This window comes from Lutra lutra, chromosome 15, assembly GCF_902655055.1.
Source record: "Lutra lutra chromosome 15, mLutLut1.2, whole genome shotgun sequence".
In the NCBI taxonomy this organism is placed as follows: domain Eukaryota; kingdom Metazoa; phylum Chordata; class Mammalia; order Carnivora; family Mustelidae; genus Lutra; species Lutra lutra.
In genome coordinates, this window is record NC_062292.1 from 41,408,377 (window position 1) to 41,429,616 (window position 21,240).

Genomic DNA, 21,240 nt, shown 5'->3' on the forward strand with positions numbered 1-21,240 from the left:
AGCCCTGAAAGGAGAAGCCAATCCCCACGCAGGGGGCGGGTCCCGCCTCGCTGTCAGAGCCGTTTGAAACTTGAGGACATTCCAGGGAATCTTGGAGCTCTGTGTGACCAAATTTAGTACAGAGCATTTAGCCTTTTAAAGACAAGGGGGCCACGCAATGAGAAAAAGATACAAAAATGCAGAGGCTGGCAGAAACTGATCAGAGCCACAGGAGAGCCAGAAAAGCAGAGACCGGGCCATGGAGGGCGGGGGGGGGGGGCGGGGGGGGCGGGGGCGGGTCAGGAACAGGCCAGCCCCAGGCACGCCGGGCTCAAGCACATATCTGACGTCTGCATCCGGCTGGCTGTTGTCGTGATCGGTGCGTGGTCCCCTGACTCCTTTCTACTGTATTTGGTAATGTGCTGGGGGACTCCCGGCTGTTTCCAGCCACAGGAAAGATAGGTGACTCCAGATACCCCCAACTACCCGCCCACCCATTCTCTCTGCCCAGGAGAACCTGTGTGCCAAGCATCAGAGGCTTAGCCACTACTTGAGAGAGAGAGAAAGAGAGAGAGAGAGAGAGAGGAAATAAATCTTCACTGTGTACCCAAACTGAAAACTGGTAGGCTGTTCGGTGGTGGTGGGGGGAGTATGACCCACATAAGTCAGAGAACTCTTAAAGGACTGTCCATTTCTAGGAAGCGCCAAGGCTTTTGGGAAGAGGGTTCAAACCCCCCTCCACTCTCATCTGCTTCTTCCTCTGCAGGGGCACCTGTAGACAGACCTCCTTCAGGAGGGCCCAGCAGGAGCCTGGGGGTTGCCATCCACATGCAAATCCAAAGCAAGATTGAGTGTGTCTTCAGGGAAATATAATTCTGGGCTGTTGGGAGGGATACTATTGCAGCAGGCCTGGCATGTTTCATAAAAGGGCTTTCCACTGCTCATCCATCATGCTGCCTGCGCAAGTCACAGAGACACTCAATCTCCTGCTCCCCCCGCCTCCTGCCACCAAATCCCTTCTAGAAGCCCTGGTGTAACCCATCGGGGTAGATGCTTCGATCTTTCCTGGCCTCTTTCCATCCCAAGCCAGAGAGAGACAGTCACCTGATCAGCATTTGCTGAGTCCAGGGATCGTCTGGGTCAAAAAGTTGGCCCTGCGTTTAAAGTCTACTAGTCCAGCTTTAGGTTAAGGCTGAGTTGGGGCCAGGACTGACGGGAGGGACTGGAGTGCAGAGGTGAGGCAGGTAGACCTGAGAGGCAGGGTGGAAGACGGGCTTAGAGAATCCTGGGGGTTGTCATTTTTAAAAGGCAGTCATCATTCTGTTGGTGAGTCGGGAAGCATGTATTTATGGAGCGCTGACTATGTGTCTACCAGGCACTATAGGGTGAGAGATACAAAAATAACTACAACCCGCTTATTCTCTTTAAAAATGTATACGTTGGGGGGCAAAACCTAATTATACTATAAGGCAAAGTAAAACAAGACAGGTGGAAGCAATTGTGAAAAGTCCGACTGAAGACACAATAATTTTGTAGGAAGCAGTCAGGGTGAGCAGCCCAGAGGGTATAACGAAGGGCTTGAGCTAGCCTGAGGTGGGCTTTAGTTTCATCTGTTGGGTGGAAAGGACGCTTCCTGCACTGACAAGGAGCCTCTAGCCCAACCCCACCCCTACTCCGGCCCCGCCTTGGGTCACTCAGTCTCTACTCTCGCTCTTGCCTCGAAGGAGATTTCTGGAAGAGGCATTATGTCCAGGAATCTCTGGCTCTGGAGCCACCATGACCAACCTTGAGCCCCCAGTCCGCCAAAAGCAGCTCTCTCTCCGGCCTCCAAGGATTTTTCCTTCTTAGGCTTTTTACCAATGATGTCCACTCCTCCAGGCCCAGGGGCAGCCTTTGTACTACCTGGTCTCAATGGCCTTCTCTCCGGGTCCAGTGGTCTCTGCTTAAGGAACACACTCCGAGAATAAGTCCACAGCTTCCAAACTTCAAGGCAGGACTTGTGGCCTCCTAACCAATGTTTCTACCCACAAACCACTGAGTCTTCTCTGCCTCGGGTCCTATCATTCCAAGTAGCCGGCTCTTCTGATATGACTCAGTCTAAAGCTTTTCACTACCTAAGGCCCCAGAGACTGTGGGCTCACAGACTCTGAAAGTCTTCCCTTGAAAGTCATCACAGTGGGGGCCGAAGATTCAGAAACACAGAGTCCATGAGTACAGTCTCCTCCAGCCCCTGCAATGAGGGACCACTGGCCCCCGACTCTGTAGGGGCATTAATTATCCAAGTTCAGAATCCACTTCCACTCGAAACACACATCTTGAGAGTCAGGGGATTCTCCAGTCCCAGAGAAAAACAAGTACTATTGTGCTAGAATAAAAGGGAGAGAAAGGAAGAGAGACCTCCGGTTTCATAGCCAAATACATGGTGGCGGGGGCAGTGGGCATAGGGAACTGGAACCGATTTAACTGACGCTTAGGGGTGGCTCTCACTTAGGCTGGATGAGCAGGAAAGGCACATTTTCAGGAAGCTAGGGTGACAGGATAGGATAGCAGATAAGATCACAGGCTCTAGAGTCAAATGATGTGGGCTCAAATCTGAGATGTGTGACCTTGAGTAAGTTATTTGTCCTCTCTGAGCCGTATGGGCCCCAAGCGGAATATGAGGGCATTAGAAGTACCCACCCGAAGGGGAAAAAAAAAAAAAGTACCCACTAGGTCTGCACAGGGTTATGGAATTATTAAATAAGGAGTCGTAAAATAAGATTAAATAGGATAATGTGTGCTAAGTGCATCACAGCATCAGACCCACGGTCAGCCCTCAATATACTGTTTGTCCATATAGAATCACACTGGTTCTCTTCTTGTTGGGGGGTGGGGGGGAAACTGGAAGTTTCTCGAGAGCAGCAGACTTTGTCTCTGGAAGCAAGCCACGGGCCTGGCCCAGCACTCCTGAGGTGAGTGGACATGGGTAGAGGGGAGCTCCAAGACAGCACATGCCAGACTAATGGACCCCCTGGAAGGAGAGCAAGGGGGAGAGCAAGAGGGTAGACACAACAGATTGCCTCCCACACCCTCACCCTGACTAAAACGTCTCTGCCCACCAAAAAGGTACTAGGCACAGACTGGTTCCCCAGACCCAAGGTCGGCTCTGGTGAGGGCCTCACTTGTCCATGCCAATGTGAGTGTCTCAGGGACTGGACCAGGCAGGACTGGGGGATTTGGAGCCTCATACATGCCTGTGACCTCTTGGTAGACAAAGCTCTTTAAGGACTCCCACAGCCTCTGGCTCAACAGAGCTCAACCTACATAGGTCTGGGACCCTTGAAGGTACTGAGTGGTTGGAAGGGGCAGATTCTGAAAATGGCCATTTCACTTCCTCCATAGGTTGGGTCTGCATAAAAAGAAGCATTCCTGCTTCTTTTACTCATTTGTGGTTTATTCTCTTGCTCACTCCCCACAGAAGCTATTTCAGGCCTCCTCCTTACCCTATGACCTCTCTGTATCTTTCTAGAATGAACTCCTTTAGCTATATTAATATAGGAGATAAAACTCTAATATGTCTTCATTACCCTGGAAAGGAAACCAATCTGGTCCAAGGAGAGAAGGGAGACATCTCTGCCTTTACTATCCTGTAATTAAATCTGTTCTAGGGAAGGAAGTCCCTCTCTCTAGCTTCCCAAGGTCATTGGCTTCTTCTTCTTCCTCTTTCCCTTCCTCCTCCTCCTCCCCCTTCTCCTCCTCCTCCTTCTTCTTCCTCTTCTTCTTCTTCTTTTTAAAAAGATTTTATTTATTTGTCAGAGAGAAAGAGAGAGAACACAACCAGGGGAAGCAGCAGGCAGAGGGAGAAGAAGAAGTTTCCCCACTGAGCAAGGAGCCTGCTGAACAAGGAGCCTGATGCAGGCCTCAATTACACGACCCTGGGATCACAACCTGAGCCAAAGGCAGACACTTAACTGACTGGGCCTATCCAAGATCATCCCATCCAAGGTCATTTGGCTTCCAGAAACATTCTGGAGAACTGGAAGGAAGTTATTTCTTCATGCTTAAATGCGTAGATACAGGAGAGATCCTCCTAACACAGCTGATTGTTCCAGTCTTGCTTGTTGGTCATTCTCCACATCTTCTGCCCTAGAACTTTATCACTTGATATAGCTTTGCTCTAGCTGCTTTAGTCTTTCTATCCTCCTGTAGGACCAGCAATCTATCCAGTGACAACACCATGTTCTTTCCTGCCCACACTTTTATGCTATCATTCCCTCTACTTAGAATACCTTTCTCCTCTCCACCGATCAAAATCTGACCACTCTTCAAACTGTGGCTTAAATGCGTTTATCACACACATTTTGTGAGCACACTCAGGCCCCCAGGTCTCCCTCTCTCCTCTCAGGGCCTCTAGCACTTACCATGTTCTAAGTCACACATTTTGGCAATTTTATATAGTTGACCCAACTATTTCTCAAGAGTGCATTTGTTCTCTCCACGCACATTTTGAGGACCCTGAGGGTAGCAACTGTACCAATATTTTTTGTACTCTTTCCACCCTAATCCTAAAACTAAGGACAATCCTGAGTACCCAGTAAGGGTCTTATAATTGACTTGGATTATACTCCCTCTAGGCTCTCTCTTGGTTCAGCATTACCTGTGCACCCTTGATATCTATCAAATGGTCATCTCTCTCCAATCTTAGGCCTTGTCAGTGACCCCTTCCCCAAGAATGGTGGAAGATGACCACCATTCCTTCCATTCACCTTCCAAGAGTGGAAGATGAATAAAAGCTAATGGGGGGGGGGGCATGGCAGGGGTGGATAATGGCTTCAGAGTGGGGAAGAAGACACCAGTGCCATTGCCAGACTTGGCTACTTCATAGAGCTCAACAATCCAGGTGGTTCCCTGAGGATGATCTTCCTTTCTTCACCTTCTTCCTCACCTTGATCTCACCATCCTTTCCCCTTCTAGGGAATTCTCACAGCAAAACAAGCCCCAGAGTCACAGTTCTTTTAGTTCACACATGGAGCTATTTTCCCCAAAGCAATACGCAAAGGACTTGGATCACAGGGGGTTCCAGCAGTAGTCTCCAACATGGCCCAGAACACTACCTTTCACCAATACACCCTGCTGTCTTGAATCACCAGTTCAAACTCCCCTCACCTTTACTGTAACTTTTCTCCCAAGGACCCCCACTCCTTTCTTCCATCGTTCCTCCATGTCTTTGGCCATCCTTTCAGTGAGGGCCACGACAGTTCCTTAGACTTCTTTCAGACTCGCTAGGAGGAGATTAAAGTGCTAGTTCTTTTCTTCTGAGACATTTCTGCACTCAGATGAAAATGGATATTTTTGAAGGAGGGGTGACATCTTCCTCCTCTAGCCAACAAAGGCTAAGTACAAGGCCCTACCCAGCCAAAAATGTCCTGTTACACCCTATTATCTGTTGCAGTTAAAAGAAAGCAAAGAGTGAGAAGTCTAAGAATACTTGTTGGCCATTTGAGAAGGGCCTCCCAGAACAGTAAGGTTCTTTTGGATAGGGACTGTTGGAATGGAGTGAGCTGGGTAACCACAGCCAAGAGTCTGGCCCTCTGTTTTGTAAACTCACAAACTTAATATTATCACCATCCCTGGTAATTGACTTGATTCAAAAGAACCCGGTTCACAAGAGGCAGATGCATAAGCTAGTATAACTACCAAGTACACAAGAATAGTTTTGAGCACAATCCAGGGAATTCTTTCCTAAAGGAAAATCTATTCAGAAACCAAATAACAATCAGAAAAATGCATAAGAGCAAGGGGAGGTAGTTAGACCTAAGGAATATTTCACTTGGGTCCTGATGAGAACAGAAAAAAATATCCTTGCCCCATGAGAATGCCAGTCTTTAGTTACTGAAATATTCATACCCACTAGGTCTGGGGTGCTGAGCAAATATCAAATTCTTGCTCTCTGGCTCCTCTTGTTGCCCATCTCCCACATTCTCTCTTCAGCTTGTGCAATTAATTAGACTTAAAGGTTCTTAATTATAGTCACATTTCAAAAAAAGACTTCTTGGTCTTTATATATAATCAGATGACTAGTGTGAACTGTTCTTTTCACATAAAGATACACGTTGCTGACAATCTCCAGTTCTGTGGAGTGTTCAGTTTATCTGCTTACCTTATTTTCAAGATTTGGTGCATACCTCACTCTTCACTGCAGTTCTCTATGAACTGCACTAATTTTTTCCATAAAATTTCCACATATTTTTAAAAATTATTTAAGAGATCTTGAGCAGGGCAGAGGGGTAGAGGGAGAAGCAGACTTTCTGCTGAGGAGGAAGCCCAACGTGGGGCTCAATCCCAGGACCCTGTGATCATGACCTGAGCCAAAGGCAGACGCTTAACCAACTGAGCCCCGCCCCCCCCCAGGTGCCCCTATATACTATTTTAAAGTCAATCTCAAAAGGAATGGAGAAGTGTTCCTTTAACAGACATCACATGACTGAGGTTTTGTTGACTGTAAGCTAAAAGAGGTCAATGGGTTCCCATCCTTTTGGTCTCCTCTTTTTTGAGCTAAACACCCCTCACATCTGGTGATCTTTTGGAGGGTGGACTGGACGAGGTTCTGTTGTCCCTTCATTTGAGGTCCCCAAATTGGTCACAACACTCAAGATGGCCCAGGTAAGTTCACTTCAAACGCATTTATGGAACATCTATCACATTCCAAGCACTGTAATTATAAGGACTATGACACTGTCGGTCCTAACCCTGCTCCTGCTCCTTACAGTTGGTTGAGTTTCACAAACCATCGCGATTTAGCTAACATTAATTCCCAAGTAGCAGCCAAGGTACTAAAAACAAACAAACAAAGAAATGTATTTAGGAAATTTGGTGAACCCTAGCGGAATAAGGCCAGGTTTATCTCAGTCCACGGAACCTTCAGTAACCGTGTAACTTGAACTCCTCGCGATTGAGAAGCTACCAGTCCACGTAACCCAGACTTGCAGCCTTCGAGGACCTGGGCGGGGCCACGGCTGCTACGCAGCGCCTCTGCCCCGCCCCCACGCTGCCCTGAAGTCCAGGCTCCCATTGGTTGCGGGAGGAAAAGGTGAACCAATCCACATAGACCTTAACGCCCTCCTCTCGAGATCACTTCCGCCTCTAGGGTCAGGCTCCACCCAAGTTGCCCGGCATCACTCGCGCAGGTGGAGTCAAGATGGAGGAGTACGCGCGAGAACCTTGGTGAGCTTTACCACTGTTACTGCTTTCCTCCTGCCCCTCTGCCCACGGTCCTCGTCCTCTCTTGTCCAGTGCCCGGAGGTGCAAATTGAACTCAGTCGCGGGCTTGTTGACCTGGGTTTGATAAACGTAGGCAGCGCCGTCTAGAGCAGCCAGCCAGCTTCTCAGCCCTGTACTCCCCGGGCCGCGTGTGGCAGCCTCGCCTCCAACAACCCGGCACCCCGATGACCTTGCATTGGATGAGGAGGCCCACGCTTAGGCTTGACGGAGCCTCGGAGCTCCCAACCCCGGGCGTAGTCGATCTTGGGCGGGGTCCGTAATAAATCCCCTCTGTCTGCTGAGGTGACCTTGGACGCGTCCCCATGTCTCGCTTTGCTCAGTTCCTGTGTTGAGGAATGGGCAGGAGGCCGCTGAAAGGGATGCCATTCTTAAGGCATTATTTGTATCGTGACCTGTGTCCGCAGGGCGAAGCATTTTCAAGTGTATGGAACAGAGATTTTACCTAAAGGGCCTGGGTAAGCTCCTGTAGACAGGAGCCTCGTTTTCACCCTTTGAATTTTGTCTTAAGGGAGAAGGGAGACAGGGATTATCTGGAAAATAGAGATAGTAGCATGTGTTCTTTGAGAAACCATGAACAGAAATTCATGTATTCAGTATTTGAGTGAGGTCTCTGTGCGCACCTCTACAGGTTCAGAGAGTAACAGCATGAATAAATCAGGCACATACATAGTTATAAAACAGGTTAATTGCTGTCCGGTCTCAGATCGCCTAAATTTAAGGCTTCTGGGGGTGTTAAGAGGGAAATCAGATCTCGTTACTGCGTTAATCACCTGTTTATTGGGTTAGAACAAAAGCCAGTGTCATCCTCAACTTGTGAAAATGCCTACGATTTTATATTTTTACCTTGCCAGCAGTAGCCATGTTACCTGCTTTGTGCCTTTTCTTTCTTTCTTTTTTTTTTTTTAAACTCACTCAAATGGGATACGGGGCATGTTTCAGCACCTCCTGGCTCTTTAAAATTATCAAATGTAATTATCCCCCTTTCTAAAGTGTGCAGAATTCAGCACATTGTAGACTGTTAATCAGCTGCTGTTGGGTGTAGTATAATGACACAGGCTGGCAGGAGGGTAATTTTTTTTAACTTTGTTGAATTAAAGATATAAGAATAATGAGTTTTTATCTACTACTTGATGAGGTGGTCCCTTTGCTTTCTCTCTCTTAGTGCATATGTCCTGAAGCAATACAATCAGTTGTCTAGTTGGTTTTGTAGTCAGACCTGCTTTTGATCTTCAGTATTACCCTGTTTGGTAAGAGCATTTTCTCAAATCCTCCAACCTCAAACTATAAGAATCTTCTTCTTCCCTCCACACCACCCCACCTCCAAACATATACACCATATGCTGTCTGAATTCTTTCATAACTCTGCCTTTCCATGCCTATTATCACAATCTTACGTGGCATCCTTAACGCCTTTTGCAACAGCTTCTTAATTGCCCTCATTAATAAATCTCATTAATACAATCCCATTAATACAGCCCACTTTAATACATCATATGAACTTAATTATCCTAAATCCTTCATTTTACCATATGTTTCTTTTCGAAAACCTATAGTCCCTGTGATATAATGGAAAGGATTCAGAGCTTTGGAGTCCTAGCTTTTGTATTTGAATTGTACTGGTTACAACCTATATGATCTTGGGCAGATTACTTAATCTCTGTCTGAGCCTCCGTCCACCGTAAAATGGAGAGGAGACAGGAATACTCTTCTTCACGAAGTTAAAAGCTTAGAAATTCTATTGGAGAATAACCTTTCTTGAAAATCATAGGTCTTATTTGCATCGAAGACATCTAAAACATAGTTGATACTTAGCAAATGATAACTTAATCGTGTTATGTTACTTTTTCTCTGTCCCCTGCATTTGTCTAGTATTTCCATTATTTTAGAGTCTGGCTTCAACTTTCCTTCTGTGTAGCCCATCACTTCTCTGTAGGAATATTTTGATTTAGCCAGAGTTCAGAAACTATTTCCATCTTACCTTTGTTTTATATATCTCTCCTGGAATACTCTGGCTGCTCTCTGATCTGAACCCTGCTGTTCTTTTTTTTTTTTTTTTTTTTTTTTTAAAGATTTTATTTATTTATTTGACAGAGAGAGATCACAAGTAGATGGAGAGGCAGGCAGAGAGAGAGAGAGGGAAGCAGGCTTCTTGCTGAGCAGAGAGCCCGATGTGGGACTCGATCCCAGGACCCTGAGATCATGACCCGAGCCGAAGGCAGCGGCTTAACCCACTGAGCCACCCAGGCGCCCCTGAACCCTGCTGTTCTTTACTGATTTTTTTAATCCTCAACTAATAAGATCATTTGGACTAGTTCTTTTTTTTTTTTTTTTAAGATTCTATTTATCTACTTGACAGAGAGAGACCACAAGCAGACAGAGAGGCAGGCAGAGAGAGAGAGAGAGAGAGAGAAGCAGGCTCCCCGCCGAGCAGAGAGCCCGATGCAGGACCCGATCCCAGGACCCCGAGATCATGACCTGAGCCGAAGGCAGCGGCCCAACGCACTGAGCCACCCAGGCGCCCCTTTTTTTTTTTTTTTTAAAGATTTTATTTATTTATTTGTCAAAGAGAGAGAGGGAGAGAGAGCAAACACAGGCAGACAGAATGGCAGGCAGAGGCAGAGGGAGAAGCAGGCTCCCCGATGAGCAAGGAGCCCAATGTGGGACTCGATCCCAGGATGCTGGGAACATGACCCGAGCCGAAGGCAGCTGCTTAACCAACTGAGTCACCCAGGCGTCCCTGGACTAGTTCTTTTTAAAGTTACTGGCATACCACTCTGAGGGAGCCACTAATTCATTCTCCTTTGTCTTTTCTCTATACTTTCTATTAGTCTTTCTACCATTTTAACACAATCTCCTAATCCTTTTTAGTCTCAAGCACTGCTTCTTAAACTATTAAAGTGAAACCAGGTCAACTGGGATCATGTTGAACTGTAGACTCTGATTCAGTAGGTCCTGAGTAAAGTTTTGAGAGTCTGCACATCTGACAAATTCCCAGGTGTTGCTGATTTTGCTTTTAGGATCACAAAAGCAAGCCTTGGTTAGCAAGGCCGGAAGCATCCTGCTGACAGTTGGAGTATGTCCTGCATGAGAGTCATTCTGTACAAGGTCCTGATTTGTATTATACTTGAAAAAGAATAAGATGTTTTGATTGCAAGGTTTTGTATTCCACCAAAGGCATAAATTACTCATTCAAATTCTCCGGGAGCAACCACTCTCAATTCACAAGTTTACTTGAGCAAAGGTGATTGCCCATAGGTTCATTATGTAGCATTTGACCCTTAAAACTAGATCAAAGAAATTGCTTTTATTTACAGTGAGTCTAAAATGAATTTTTTTAAAAGTTTTATTTATTTGACAGATCACAAGTAGGCAGAGAGGCAGGCAGAGAGAGAGGAGGAAGCAGGCTCCCTGCTGAGCAGAGAGCCTGATGTGGGGCTTGACCCCAGGACTGTGGGATCACGACCTGAGCCAAAGGCAGAGGCTTTAACCCTCTGAGCCACCCAGGCGCCCCTAAAATGAATTTAACCAGGGACGTCTGAGTGGCTCAGTTGGTTAAGCATCTGCCTTTGGCTCAGATCACCTCAGGTCAAGTTCCACAGCGGGCTCCTTGCTCATCTGGGAGCCTGCTTCTCCCTCTGCCTGCTGCTCTTCCTGCTTGTTCTTTCCCTCTGACCAATAAATAAATAAAATATTTTTTTAAAACTGAATTTAACCATTCACAGACTTTTTTATAAGCCAGATCCCTAGAATAGTAGTTCTGTTCTGATTACATTATTCAGGTTTCATCGTGTTGTATAAGTTAGGTCGCTGCATTTGGAAACTGGGTTTACAAATATAACCTCTAAATACTGGAGATGAGAGTATTCTGGTGTGTTAAGTGGATGTAATACAGACCAAAGTTCCAAGTGCTAATGCGACTCAGTGAACCCAGAAAGAATTTCAAACTTTAAAAACTGTTTAAATTGGTTTCCCTCTGCCCCTGTTGAATATTCATTTTGGGGGGTCTCAACTTTAACTTCTGTTGCAGCTGGAGCGCTTACTTCGATCCCTCGGAGATTGGATCAGCATTGAATATGATGTAATTTCCTACATAGTTGTTGAGTCACTGTTGCTCAGTGCCCAGCTGTTCATAGATGTGCTGATTATTAAATGAGAATGAAGCACTGCTAACAATAGGGGGTTAAAGCCGGTACCATTCCCTATGGCTTGGAGCTGAATAGATGCAGATATGTTCAGCATTCTTTTGTCTAAATGTTTATTTCACTGGTTGTGGTGGGCCCTGCATTGGAATCTGTTGCATCCCTTACTGTGTTAGGAAAGAAAGCTTTTATGGTTTATGAAGGAGAAATACAATCATCTTTTCTTCCCCCCTGTTCTTAGCCCTTGGCGAATTGTCGATGATTGCGGTGGGGCCTTTACGATGGGTACCATAGGCGGTGGTGTCTTTCAGGCAATAAAAGGTTTTCGAAATTCTCCAGTGGTAAGTAGGTGAATGGTCTTATTTTATCATCACTTAAAATCTGGATTTGCTAATATCACTGGTGGCCCTGTCGGTAGGCTGGAAATGTCTTGTATTTCTGCTGTATTTTTGGTTGCTTCTTATAGGGCGTAAACCACAGACTACGAGGGAGTTTGACGGCTATTAAAACCAGGGCTCCGCAGTTGGGAGGTAAGCAGAATTTTCCATTTGTACTTCACAATATCTTTTCTTGTTCGGTTGAAGATGAAGCTTAGTTCAGCCTTACAGCTTATTAGGAATTACTGTCTCTGTAAGTTCTTCTGGATTTACAGTTTATTCAGAAAATTAACTGGAATTGCTGCATCCATTCATTGGAAAATTTTGTCTCTGTCCTTCAAACGACCAGTGTGGTATTTTGGTTTCGGTATTTTGGGGTTTTTTCCTCTTATCCAAAAGGAAGACTATGTGTGTAAAGCTTAGGTTTGTGAGTCAGGAGTGATAGCTTCTGGGGTAATAGAAAGCAGAAGAGAATGTGATCGGAAGGATTGGGTTTCATGAGAGAGAGAGTGATGATGCTGCTCCGGCTCCTCTCCAAGGTTAGGTTTTGGATGTCGTGCAGAGGTCAATGCAGAATGTGAAAAGAATTCATTACCCTTTTTAAACTTGGTTATTCAGAAGTTGGGAGAAGAGAGATGATAAAAAAAGCTGGAGCGGGACACTTGGGTTGCTCAGTCAGTGAAGCATCTGCCTTCATCTCAGGTCATGATCCTGGAGTCCCAGGAATGAGCCCCACATCCCGCTCCCTGCTGAGGGGGACGTCTGCTTCTCCCTCAGAGCCTCCCCCATCTCATGCTCTCTCTCCCTCTCTCTAATAAATAAATAAATAAAAGCTTGGAGGCTGTATTCATTTACAAAGATAGAGTCAGGTTGAGGAGACCATGTGGAACACATGAAAAAGACTTAAATACTTTTAGTCATTCCTAAGTAATTTTGTGTGACAGAAGAAATAGTCCTGTCTTTGTTTTTAGCATATTTTTCTTTGGAAAGACTGGCTAAGAGCTGCCATTTATTGGGTGCTTGCTGTGTGCTAAGCACTCTCCTACGGCATTATTTTAATCCTCACAACACCACAAGAGGTAAGTATAATTATCCCCATTTTCCAGATGAGGAAATTGAGGCTGAAGTGATGATATATCTTTTTCCTTTTCTTTTCTCTGTAAAATGATACCCTTTGGAAAGTAAATAGTGACTGATTTTCCTTTGCTTTAATGGTTACTTATGTTGTCAAGAAGGGTAAGTAGTATTAAAGCACACACCAACCCTGAACTCCCAATGTATGCAGAAGTCATACAGATTTTTGTATGTCTTTTAAGAGGCTGCTTTTATCATATTATGCTTTTTCAATGGATAAAAAAACAATCAGGAAAGGTTATAGCCAAGAGGGAACTTAAGGACACCTGACCACTAAATGTAATGTGGGATCCTGGAACAGAAGGACATAAAAACTAAAGAAATCTGAGTTAAATGTGGACTTAACATTGTGTTGATATTGCGTCATTAATTGTGCAGATGCATCATGGAAATGTAAGATGTTAGAAATTGGGGAAACTGAATGTGGGATATATGGGAATTCTGTGCTGTTTTCACAACTTTTCTGTGACTCTAAAACTTTTTAAGATTTAACAGTGAAATAGAAAAAGACTAAGTTGTGGTATGAGTGAATTGGGATTGTTTATTTCAGATCCCCGAGATTGGCTTTTTTTTTTTTTTTTTAAGGAAACTATTGAGAAATCTTTATGGTGTTTTGCTTTTTAAAAATACTAGGATGACATGGGCGCCTGGGTGGTTCAGTGGGTAAAGCCTCTGCCTTCAGCTCAAGTCATGATCTCAGGGGATCGAGCCTCGCATAGGCTCTCTGTTTAGTAGGGAGCCTGCTCCCTGCCCCTGCCCTGCCTGCCTCTCTGCCTACTTGTGATCACTCTCTGTCAAATAAATAAAATCTTAAAAAAAAAATACTGGGGTGACATTTTCACAAGTAGGCAGAGAGGCAGGCAGAGAGAGAAGGGTAGCAGGCTCCCCGCCGAGCAGAGAGACCAACTTGGGGCTCGATTCCAGGACCCCGAGATCATGACCCGAGCCAAAGGCAGAGGCTCAACCCACTGAGCCACCCAGGTGCTCTACTGAGTTTTTCTAGTCAAAATCCAGGGGACAAGCAACATGGAAAAATCACAGTTGTGTCCTGAAGAGACTTATATTTTCTTTTTCTCTTTTTAAAATATTTTACTTATGTATTTGTCACAAGTAGGCAGAGAGGCAGGCAGAGAGAGAGGAGGAAGTTGGCTCTACTGAGCAGAGAGCCCGATGCGGGGCTTGATCCCAGAACCCTGGGATCATGACCTGAGCCGAAGGCAGAGGCTTTAACCCACTGAGCCACCCAGTCGCCCCAAGACTTATATTTTCATAGAGGAAATTTCATGGGGGCTTTTGACACATCCTGTTATTCATCAAGAATCTTTTACATTTTGGAACAAGATACCCCAGGCTGGTCTTGTATTTTCCCTCCCCTAGCCATAGAGTCAGCCATTCTGCCACAAAGCTCGGGTTCCTTTTAGTTGAGAATGGTGTTTAGAAGCCAAAATCTGGGTACGAAGTGCATCATTGCTTATTGGGGGGTTGCTGTTCCCAGGCTTCTTTGTAATAGAACTTGGGAGTGTATATGTAAATATGTAAACACACACAACACAAATATATATACCCAAATATATATCTATATTTGTACATACATGTTGAAAATCATGACTTCACACCAGGACCTCAGTTCCAATCCAGCCGCATAAGGTTTATTCTACTTTCTCCATTTTTATATGAATACCTCCATCTTTGTCCTGCCTGGGTGGTGGCACCCCACACCAGGCCGCCCTTCCACATGGATACATGCAACTCCATGCCCGGCTGCGGACCCTACCTTATCCTGCTTTGGCTCTGGCTCCTCACACTGGGCCAGCCTTCTGGTAGACAGCCTTCTCACCCTGCTTGCACTCAGTCTTATTCTCATCAGTTAACCATAGCTTATTCTGGCAATTATTTTTGGAGGATGGGCAGGTTTTAGACTCTTGTGAGGGGTTGGGAGAGCCTTGTTTGAGGAATTTAGTGAGGTAATTCTAATATACCGAGGCATCAGATCTCTCCCAGGACGTAGAATTACTGAGTAAGAGGAAAGAACTAGTTTATTAGTTTATTTTTATGTAGTATGTGGTATCTAGTATTGGACCAGAAATGAGGGCTTATGGTATACTGAAACTGGTTATCTACTAGATTTAATGGATAATGTGAAAACCGAAAAAGGATTCTGGTGACGATCTGGTTCTGACATTTGGAGGAACCCAGTGTGTTGCCCTTACTAACATATCCCTACTATTTGAGATTTCAGAGGGTAAAAAATAAATTGACTAGGTCCCTTTTGGGCAGTTTTTCTTCTTTAATCATAATAAATATAACCACTCTTTATATAGTGCAAGTCATGTGCACTCATGATAGAGAATTAGGATGTTGGGCAGGCATGAAGAAATGAAGTCATGTGTCATGTCACCCAGAGATGCTGACAGTTAAAATCTTTGTGTTGTCTAAAGTTTTTTGTGTACTTGTATATGTGTATGTGTGGGTATTTGTTTTTTATTTGACAAAATCGTTAACTGCGTTTAGGAAGAGTTTAAGTGCCAAGTAATTTGATTTGGTGTGGTTTTTAGTTTCATGCTCGAGGAATAAAGGATAGAAAGGAGAGAGGATAGGTAATTTCTCTCCCCTTGATGTTCCATAATTCTAACTATTTGTATCATCCATTAGCCACTTTAGCATGTATTGGCCTACACCTCTAATACATTCCAGGATAGCTGGAGTTCTTTTGTATCTCTGTTGGTGATTTTTTTTAGAGTATTACATATGCTCAGTGATACTTACTGAAGAAAAGAAAAAACAGAAGTAAGGTAGAGCTATAAAAGGAGAAAGAAGGAAGAAGCAGGGTGGCTTTGTTGTGTTTATTGCTTTTTAAACAGAGATACTTGGTTCTGAAAGGAAGATTTGAATGTGTTTAGCCTGACTCTTCTGGGCTTGGCTTATTTCTTTTAGGCTTTGGGCCATTGCTAATTTTCAAGCTGATACCATACAACCCACGCTTTGTTGAAAAGATAAGTACTGGGACTGTTGGTTCAGTGCTTAGCCAAGCTTGTGTTTGCATATTTGTTTGGAGTGTGAGAGTTTTTAAGAATATAGTGTTGTTATTTAAAGTTATTTTCGACTGTAATATTTTAAATATAAGATGAAAAAACGAAATTTCTTCTGTTTTTAAATAAAACAGGTAGCTTTGCAGTTTGGGGAGGTTTGTTTTCCATGATTGACTGCAGTATGGTTCAAGTCAGGGGGAAAGAAGATCCCTGGAACTCCATCACAAGCGGTGCCTTAACAGGAGCCATACTGGCAGCGAGAAGTAAGCAATCATTATCTAAAAAAGAAGGAAAAGTAAGCCGTCATTACAGACACACTCGTAAAAGCCAGACTTTTTGGAAAACCTTATCTGTCTTAATTTAGTGATCTCTAATAAATCAAAAAGCATTGCTTAACTTAGCATAGCATGAATGTATCTGGCAATTTTGGGGAAGAAAATTAAGAGTATTTATTTGGAACGTTTAAGAATGAGAGCATGGGGTTCTAACCTATGCCGTGGTTAAGAGCAGTTCAAGTTCCAGTTCTGCCATTTAGTAACGTGTGACTGGGCATTTTGCCAAACTTTTTGTGACAACCATAGTTTCCTCATTGGTATTCTGGAGTTAATAATCATACCTGCCACATAGTATTGTTATGAATGAGGAGCTTAGAACCATCTTCTGGATCTTTGGGTCAGAAAGCAAATACAGAATTTGGGGGTGGGGGTGTTGTGTTTTAGGCAAGGGCCAGTAAACTCTTCTGTACAGAGCCAGATGGTAAATACTTTAGACCTGGTAGGGCTGTGAGGTCTTTGCCAACAGATGCTTAGCTCTATGATAATAACATGAAAACAGCCATGGATGATCTTTAAATGAATGAGCATGACTGTGCCAATAAAACTTTACATAAACAGGCAATGAACTGGATTTGACCTATGGACCTTGGTTTGTTGACACCTGGTTTTTAGCCAGTGAGAAAGGAGGGTTGGGAATGAGGGTAGCATGAACTCTACGGACAGCTCTTTCCTTTACTGAGTCTTATATTAAACTAGTTTTCTATTAAAGTAATCTCTTTGTTATTAATGTATCCAGATGGACCAGTGGCCATGGTTGGGTCAGCAGCGATGGGTGGCATTCTCCTAGCTTTAATTGAAGGAGCTGGTATCTTGTTGACAAGATTTGCCTCTGCCCAGTTTCCCAATGGTGAGTCTTCTTCTTGCTTACTACCATAGCTCAGACGCTGGAATGGCCTCTTGATACTTAGAGCGAACCTGTCTTCTAAAATATGGTAGTTTGTGATTTCTACATTTGCCATTGTTCATGAGGGTTACGATAATAGGCCTTGGTTCTATTTGAAATGGTAGATGTGGCTGTAGTTATTGTGTTTAACCACAGTAACCAAAATGCTTTGGTTAGATGGTTTGCTGTTGATCCTTCTTAATAGTTCTCAGGTTTTGTCAGTGCTTGTGTACATATTTCTAAGAAATTGCCAGTCATTTTAGAGGTGTTTGAAGAAAGGTCCTTGCAGATGTGTGACAGTAATGGTAGTCCATCCACAGCCTCTTACTGTACACGTATGTATGTGCCAGGCACTGTTCTAGATGCTGGGATGTAGTGGGAACCAAGCACTTACATTCAGGTGGGAGGAGACCAGCTAACATGTTAACAGATAAATGAGATTTGATTGTTTTGCTTGCTTTGAAGAGGATGAAATAGAGCGGTAGAAAGTAGCTATGTTTGGGAGGGTCACTTAACGGTTGGCAGGGGAAATTTTTTTGAGAGGTTGGTAAAATAATTTGTTGCTGATTGTTCCTTTTATCTGATAATATAGGGAAAAGTTAAATCATGGGCTGAGTGATCATTACATGGTCACGTAGTATTTGCTCAGCTGTTAAATTGTGTACCTTCTGATAACCGCAGAAAACTTCAGTTGTCTGTAAAGGGCCAATGTTCGTTGACATTGGAAGGAAGAATAAAGATAATCGTGAGGGTTTTAATAGGAAAAATTTGACCTGGCATTTGGGGAAGGAAATATACAGAATAGCGACACATGTTGAAAATTATTTTTGGAGCCTGGAAAAGATTCAGCATAGAGTTAGGAATAGATCATAGTTCCCAGTTTGATTTGATTTCCCTGAGGTGCCTAGCAAGGGATTCAGTGTCTCTTTGGCACCGTTGGTAAACACTGCTCAGTAGATGCCAGGGATGTTCTAGGGACCTCCTCGATCCTCTCACCTCCTGTTCCTGCTTTTTAATCATTACTTCTGAGTTAATCTGTTTTGATGGACACATTCTAATTTTGCTTCTTAGTTTGTTTTTATCACTTTGGTGTGAAAGGCTTCACATAAAACATCAGAAAAGTTTACTTTTTTTCAGAAATTCAGAAACATGTAACAAAAACGTCAGTTATGTTGTTTTTTTGTTTTTTTAAGTAGGTTCTTCACCCTGGGGGCTCAAACTCATGACTCAGATCAAGAGTCTCATGCTCTACTGACTGAGCCAGCCAGGTGTCCCAAGTTACATTGTGTTATAAAAATTAGTCTAGGTTACTTTGCTTTAGCCTTTTTTCCTCAGAGGAAATCCTTAAAAGAACTGTATTTTATTTGAGATAGGAGATGCGTTTCTGAAAAGCTGTGTTGGGAAATCTTTGAAGAGTTAATCATATTTTTTGAATTAACTGATGTGGAAAAGTTTTTAAAACAGTGGGAAAAAAATGAAGTAAAACTGTATCTAAGTAATAATGGTTATCTTTGGTTTATCTGTTTCTCTAGTTTTCTGAAATGAACAGATAATGCTTTTATAGTGGGGAAAAAATGTATCATTGGATTGAAGCATTGGAAAGCTTCAGGGAATTTTACCACTGCCCTCTTTCTCTCTTCTGTACAGTTATGTTTTAGTCTGCTTTAGTTTCCCTGAGGAAAATAATTGTGATTATGCCCATAAAAGTCTTTTTTTTTTTTTAGAACTGCATTTTTTGGGGGTGCATTGGGTGGCTCATCCTGTTAAGCATCTGACTTTGGTTTTGGCTCTGGTCTTGATCTCAGGGTAATATTGAGCCTGTGTCCATCTGCGTGCCCAGCTCAGGCTTACATTTCTCTCTCCCTCTCCCTTTGCCTCTGCTGCCCCCCCACCTCCCCAACTCACACCCTTCACGCTTGCTCTTTCTCTCTCAAATAAATCTTAAAGAAAACAAAACACTTTTTGCCCTCAGTTCACAGGCCCTCCCATCCTTTGAAAACTAAATATTGCAAGACTTTGTTCTACAGCAGACTAGGCGATGTCTTCCCATTTCGGAACTCATTCTCTAACTAGTTGTATAAACCGCGTTACTGATTGCTCTTAAAACATGACTAAGATACTTAAACTTTGTGAAAATAATTTTAAATAGCTACTGAAAAATATGTCAAGACGTGTGAGATCTTTGCCATCTTTATAGCAGCCTGTTACAGCAATTGCTTTAAAAACTTAAATTCACTTCTTGCTATAATTAACCCATCGGACTTTCCTGGCGTACCCGTTGAGAGCTGTTCATTCTGGAGCATAAGGGAAGCCAGGCTGTCGTGTTTTACCACATTTGGAGGCACTCTCATGAAAATTAGGCAGTAGAAATTCAGAGGACAGCTCTAAGGTAGCACGTTATTTTTACTGAGTTGATTGATTTGTTCTCTACAGAGACTTGTTCTTTTTAATTGTGTAATAGTCAGGTAGTTTTTCAGATTCTTTTCTTTCTTAACTGCAGGTCCTCAGTTTGCTGAAGACCCTTCTCAGCTGCCTTCAGCCCAGTTACCATCCTCACCTTTTGGAGACTATCGGCAATATCAGTAGGACTTCTTTCCCAGGATTTCTGTAACAGAATGAGCTGTAGTTCAAGAAGGAATTTCAGAAGATAAGTTAGAGTCTGCTTTTAAAACCACAGGTGGGATAGCTACGGCCAAATAGGCTTTGAAGAGACATTCAGCTCTTTTTTCTATTCAAGGGAACATTGCAGGGGTGGGGCGCAGACATTAAAAGATAATCCATTTATTTATTCACAGTTGGATTGCATTTGTGATCAAAATAAATGTCTAATATCTTTAAAAGAAAATATAATAAATGCTTAGAAGATGAAGGACCCACGGGACAAACAACAGTGAGACGTGACCATCATTTCTTCGGGGATTTCTCTGCCTGGTTTTGGGTGTTCTGTCAGCCAAACGATAAAAAAATCCTGGAATTCACTCTTTCTTTTAAGATAAGTTGTAGAGTTCTACTTTTCAACCTCGAACACTTCAGATAATGCAAATTGTGTTGAAAATTGCATGTTTTATAGTTAGGCTCTCATCTCACTTGAAGTAAATTATGTATGAGAAGAATTATGCAGAATTAACACGGATCGTCTCACAGTGGACACTGTGGATTGAAGGCTGAGATAAAATATCCTTTACTTTCAAAGTAAAATATGCGATTTTTTGGTTTTAAAGATTCAGATGTAAAACTTTCTTTACCTTTGAGGCTCCTGTGTCTTGATTCTTTTTTTTTTAAATATAAAGATTTTTATTTATTTAGAGCGGGGTTGGGGGGATGGGGTGAGGAGCAGAAGGAAAGAGAATCCCAAGTCGAATCCACGCTGAGCATGAAGCCCGACTTGGAGCTTGATCCCAGGACCCTGAGATCATGGCCCAAGCTGGTATCAAGAGTCAGATGCTCAACTGACTGAGTCACCCAGGTGCCCCTGCTGTGTCTTGATTCTTGATAATCAGTAGCCTCACCAAAAACAACTTCCTTCCAATTTTACGTAATTCTATACAAGAAGAATTCATGCAGGGTATAGTAGCCCTGGAAAAGTTCGGTGTTTACTGTGTGCTTGAAAATAAAATGTATGCTGGTTTTAATGTGTTCCAAGTCCCCTGAAGCTAATCTTCATAAAGGGTGTATTTTGGGGTCTCATTGAGCCTGGAAAATGGATTAGCATTTCAGAATAGGCCATTTTACTGTTAATATTGGAAATGACATGTGGCCTTACAGAAGGCATGATGCTGTTACTCATTTTCCTACATCTGTGCGAGATGGAGAACAAAGCCGTGTGGCTATGGCGAACACATAGTTCTCTTGGCCCAATGCCATACACATAGTAAGCATTTAATTACGAATTGTGGTTTCAACTTTTTTCTGCTTGGTAGGATATATATAAAATACTGTTTATCATTTTAACCATTTGTAAGTGTAGAGTTCACTGGCATTGAAATATAGTCCAGTGTTGCATAATCATCACAATTATGTATATCCAAAACTTCTCATTATCACCAACATCAATTCTGTACCCATTGAACAATAACTTCCCATCCCTGTGCTTCCCCCCGTCCC

At 43.4% G+C, this 21,240-nt stretch overlaps 1 protein-coding gene across 1 annotated transcript; it reads left to right on the forward strand.

The window, feature by feature from the left end:
* Positions 1 to 7,095: 7,095 nt before the first annotated feature.
* On the forward strand, positions 7,096 to 20,388 carry TIMM17A (translocase of inner mitochondrial membrane 17A). Its single transcript, XM_047704575.1, has 6 exons — positions 7,096 to 7,182; positions 11,620 to 11,719; positions 11,845 to 11,908; positions 16,053 to 16,181; positions 16,990 to 17,100; positions 19,637 to 20,388. The coding sequence occupies exons 1-6, from the start codon at positions 7,157 to 7,159 to the stop codon at positions 19,720 to 19,722; spliced, it is 516 nt and encodes a 171-aa protein (XP_047560531.1). The 5' UTR covers positions 7,096 to 7,156; the 3' UTR covers positions 19,723 to 20,388.
* The last annotated feature ends 852 nt before the right edge of the window (positions 20,389 to 21,240 follow it).

Excerpts from the sequence above, each read along its gene's own strand:
- TIMM17A (XM_047704575.1), top strand. The coding sequence starts at position 7,157 with ATGGAGGAGTACGCGCGAGAACCTTG. Across the intron at positions 11,909-16,052 it reads CAGGGCTCCGCAGTTGGGAG|GTAGCTTTGCAGTTTGGGGA; the intron begins GTAAGCAGAATT and ends TAAATAAAACAG. Across the intron at positions 17,101-19,636 it reads CTCTGCCCAGTTTCCCAATG|GTCCTCAGTTTGCTGAAGAC; the intron begins GTGAGTCTTCTT and ends TCTTAACTGCAG.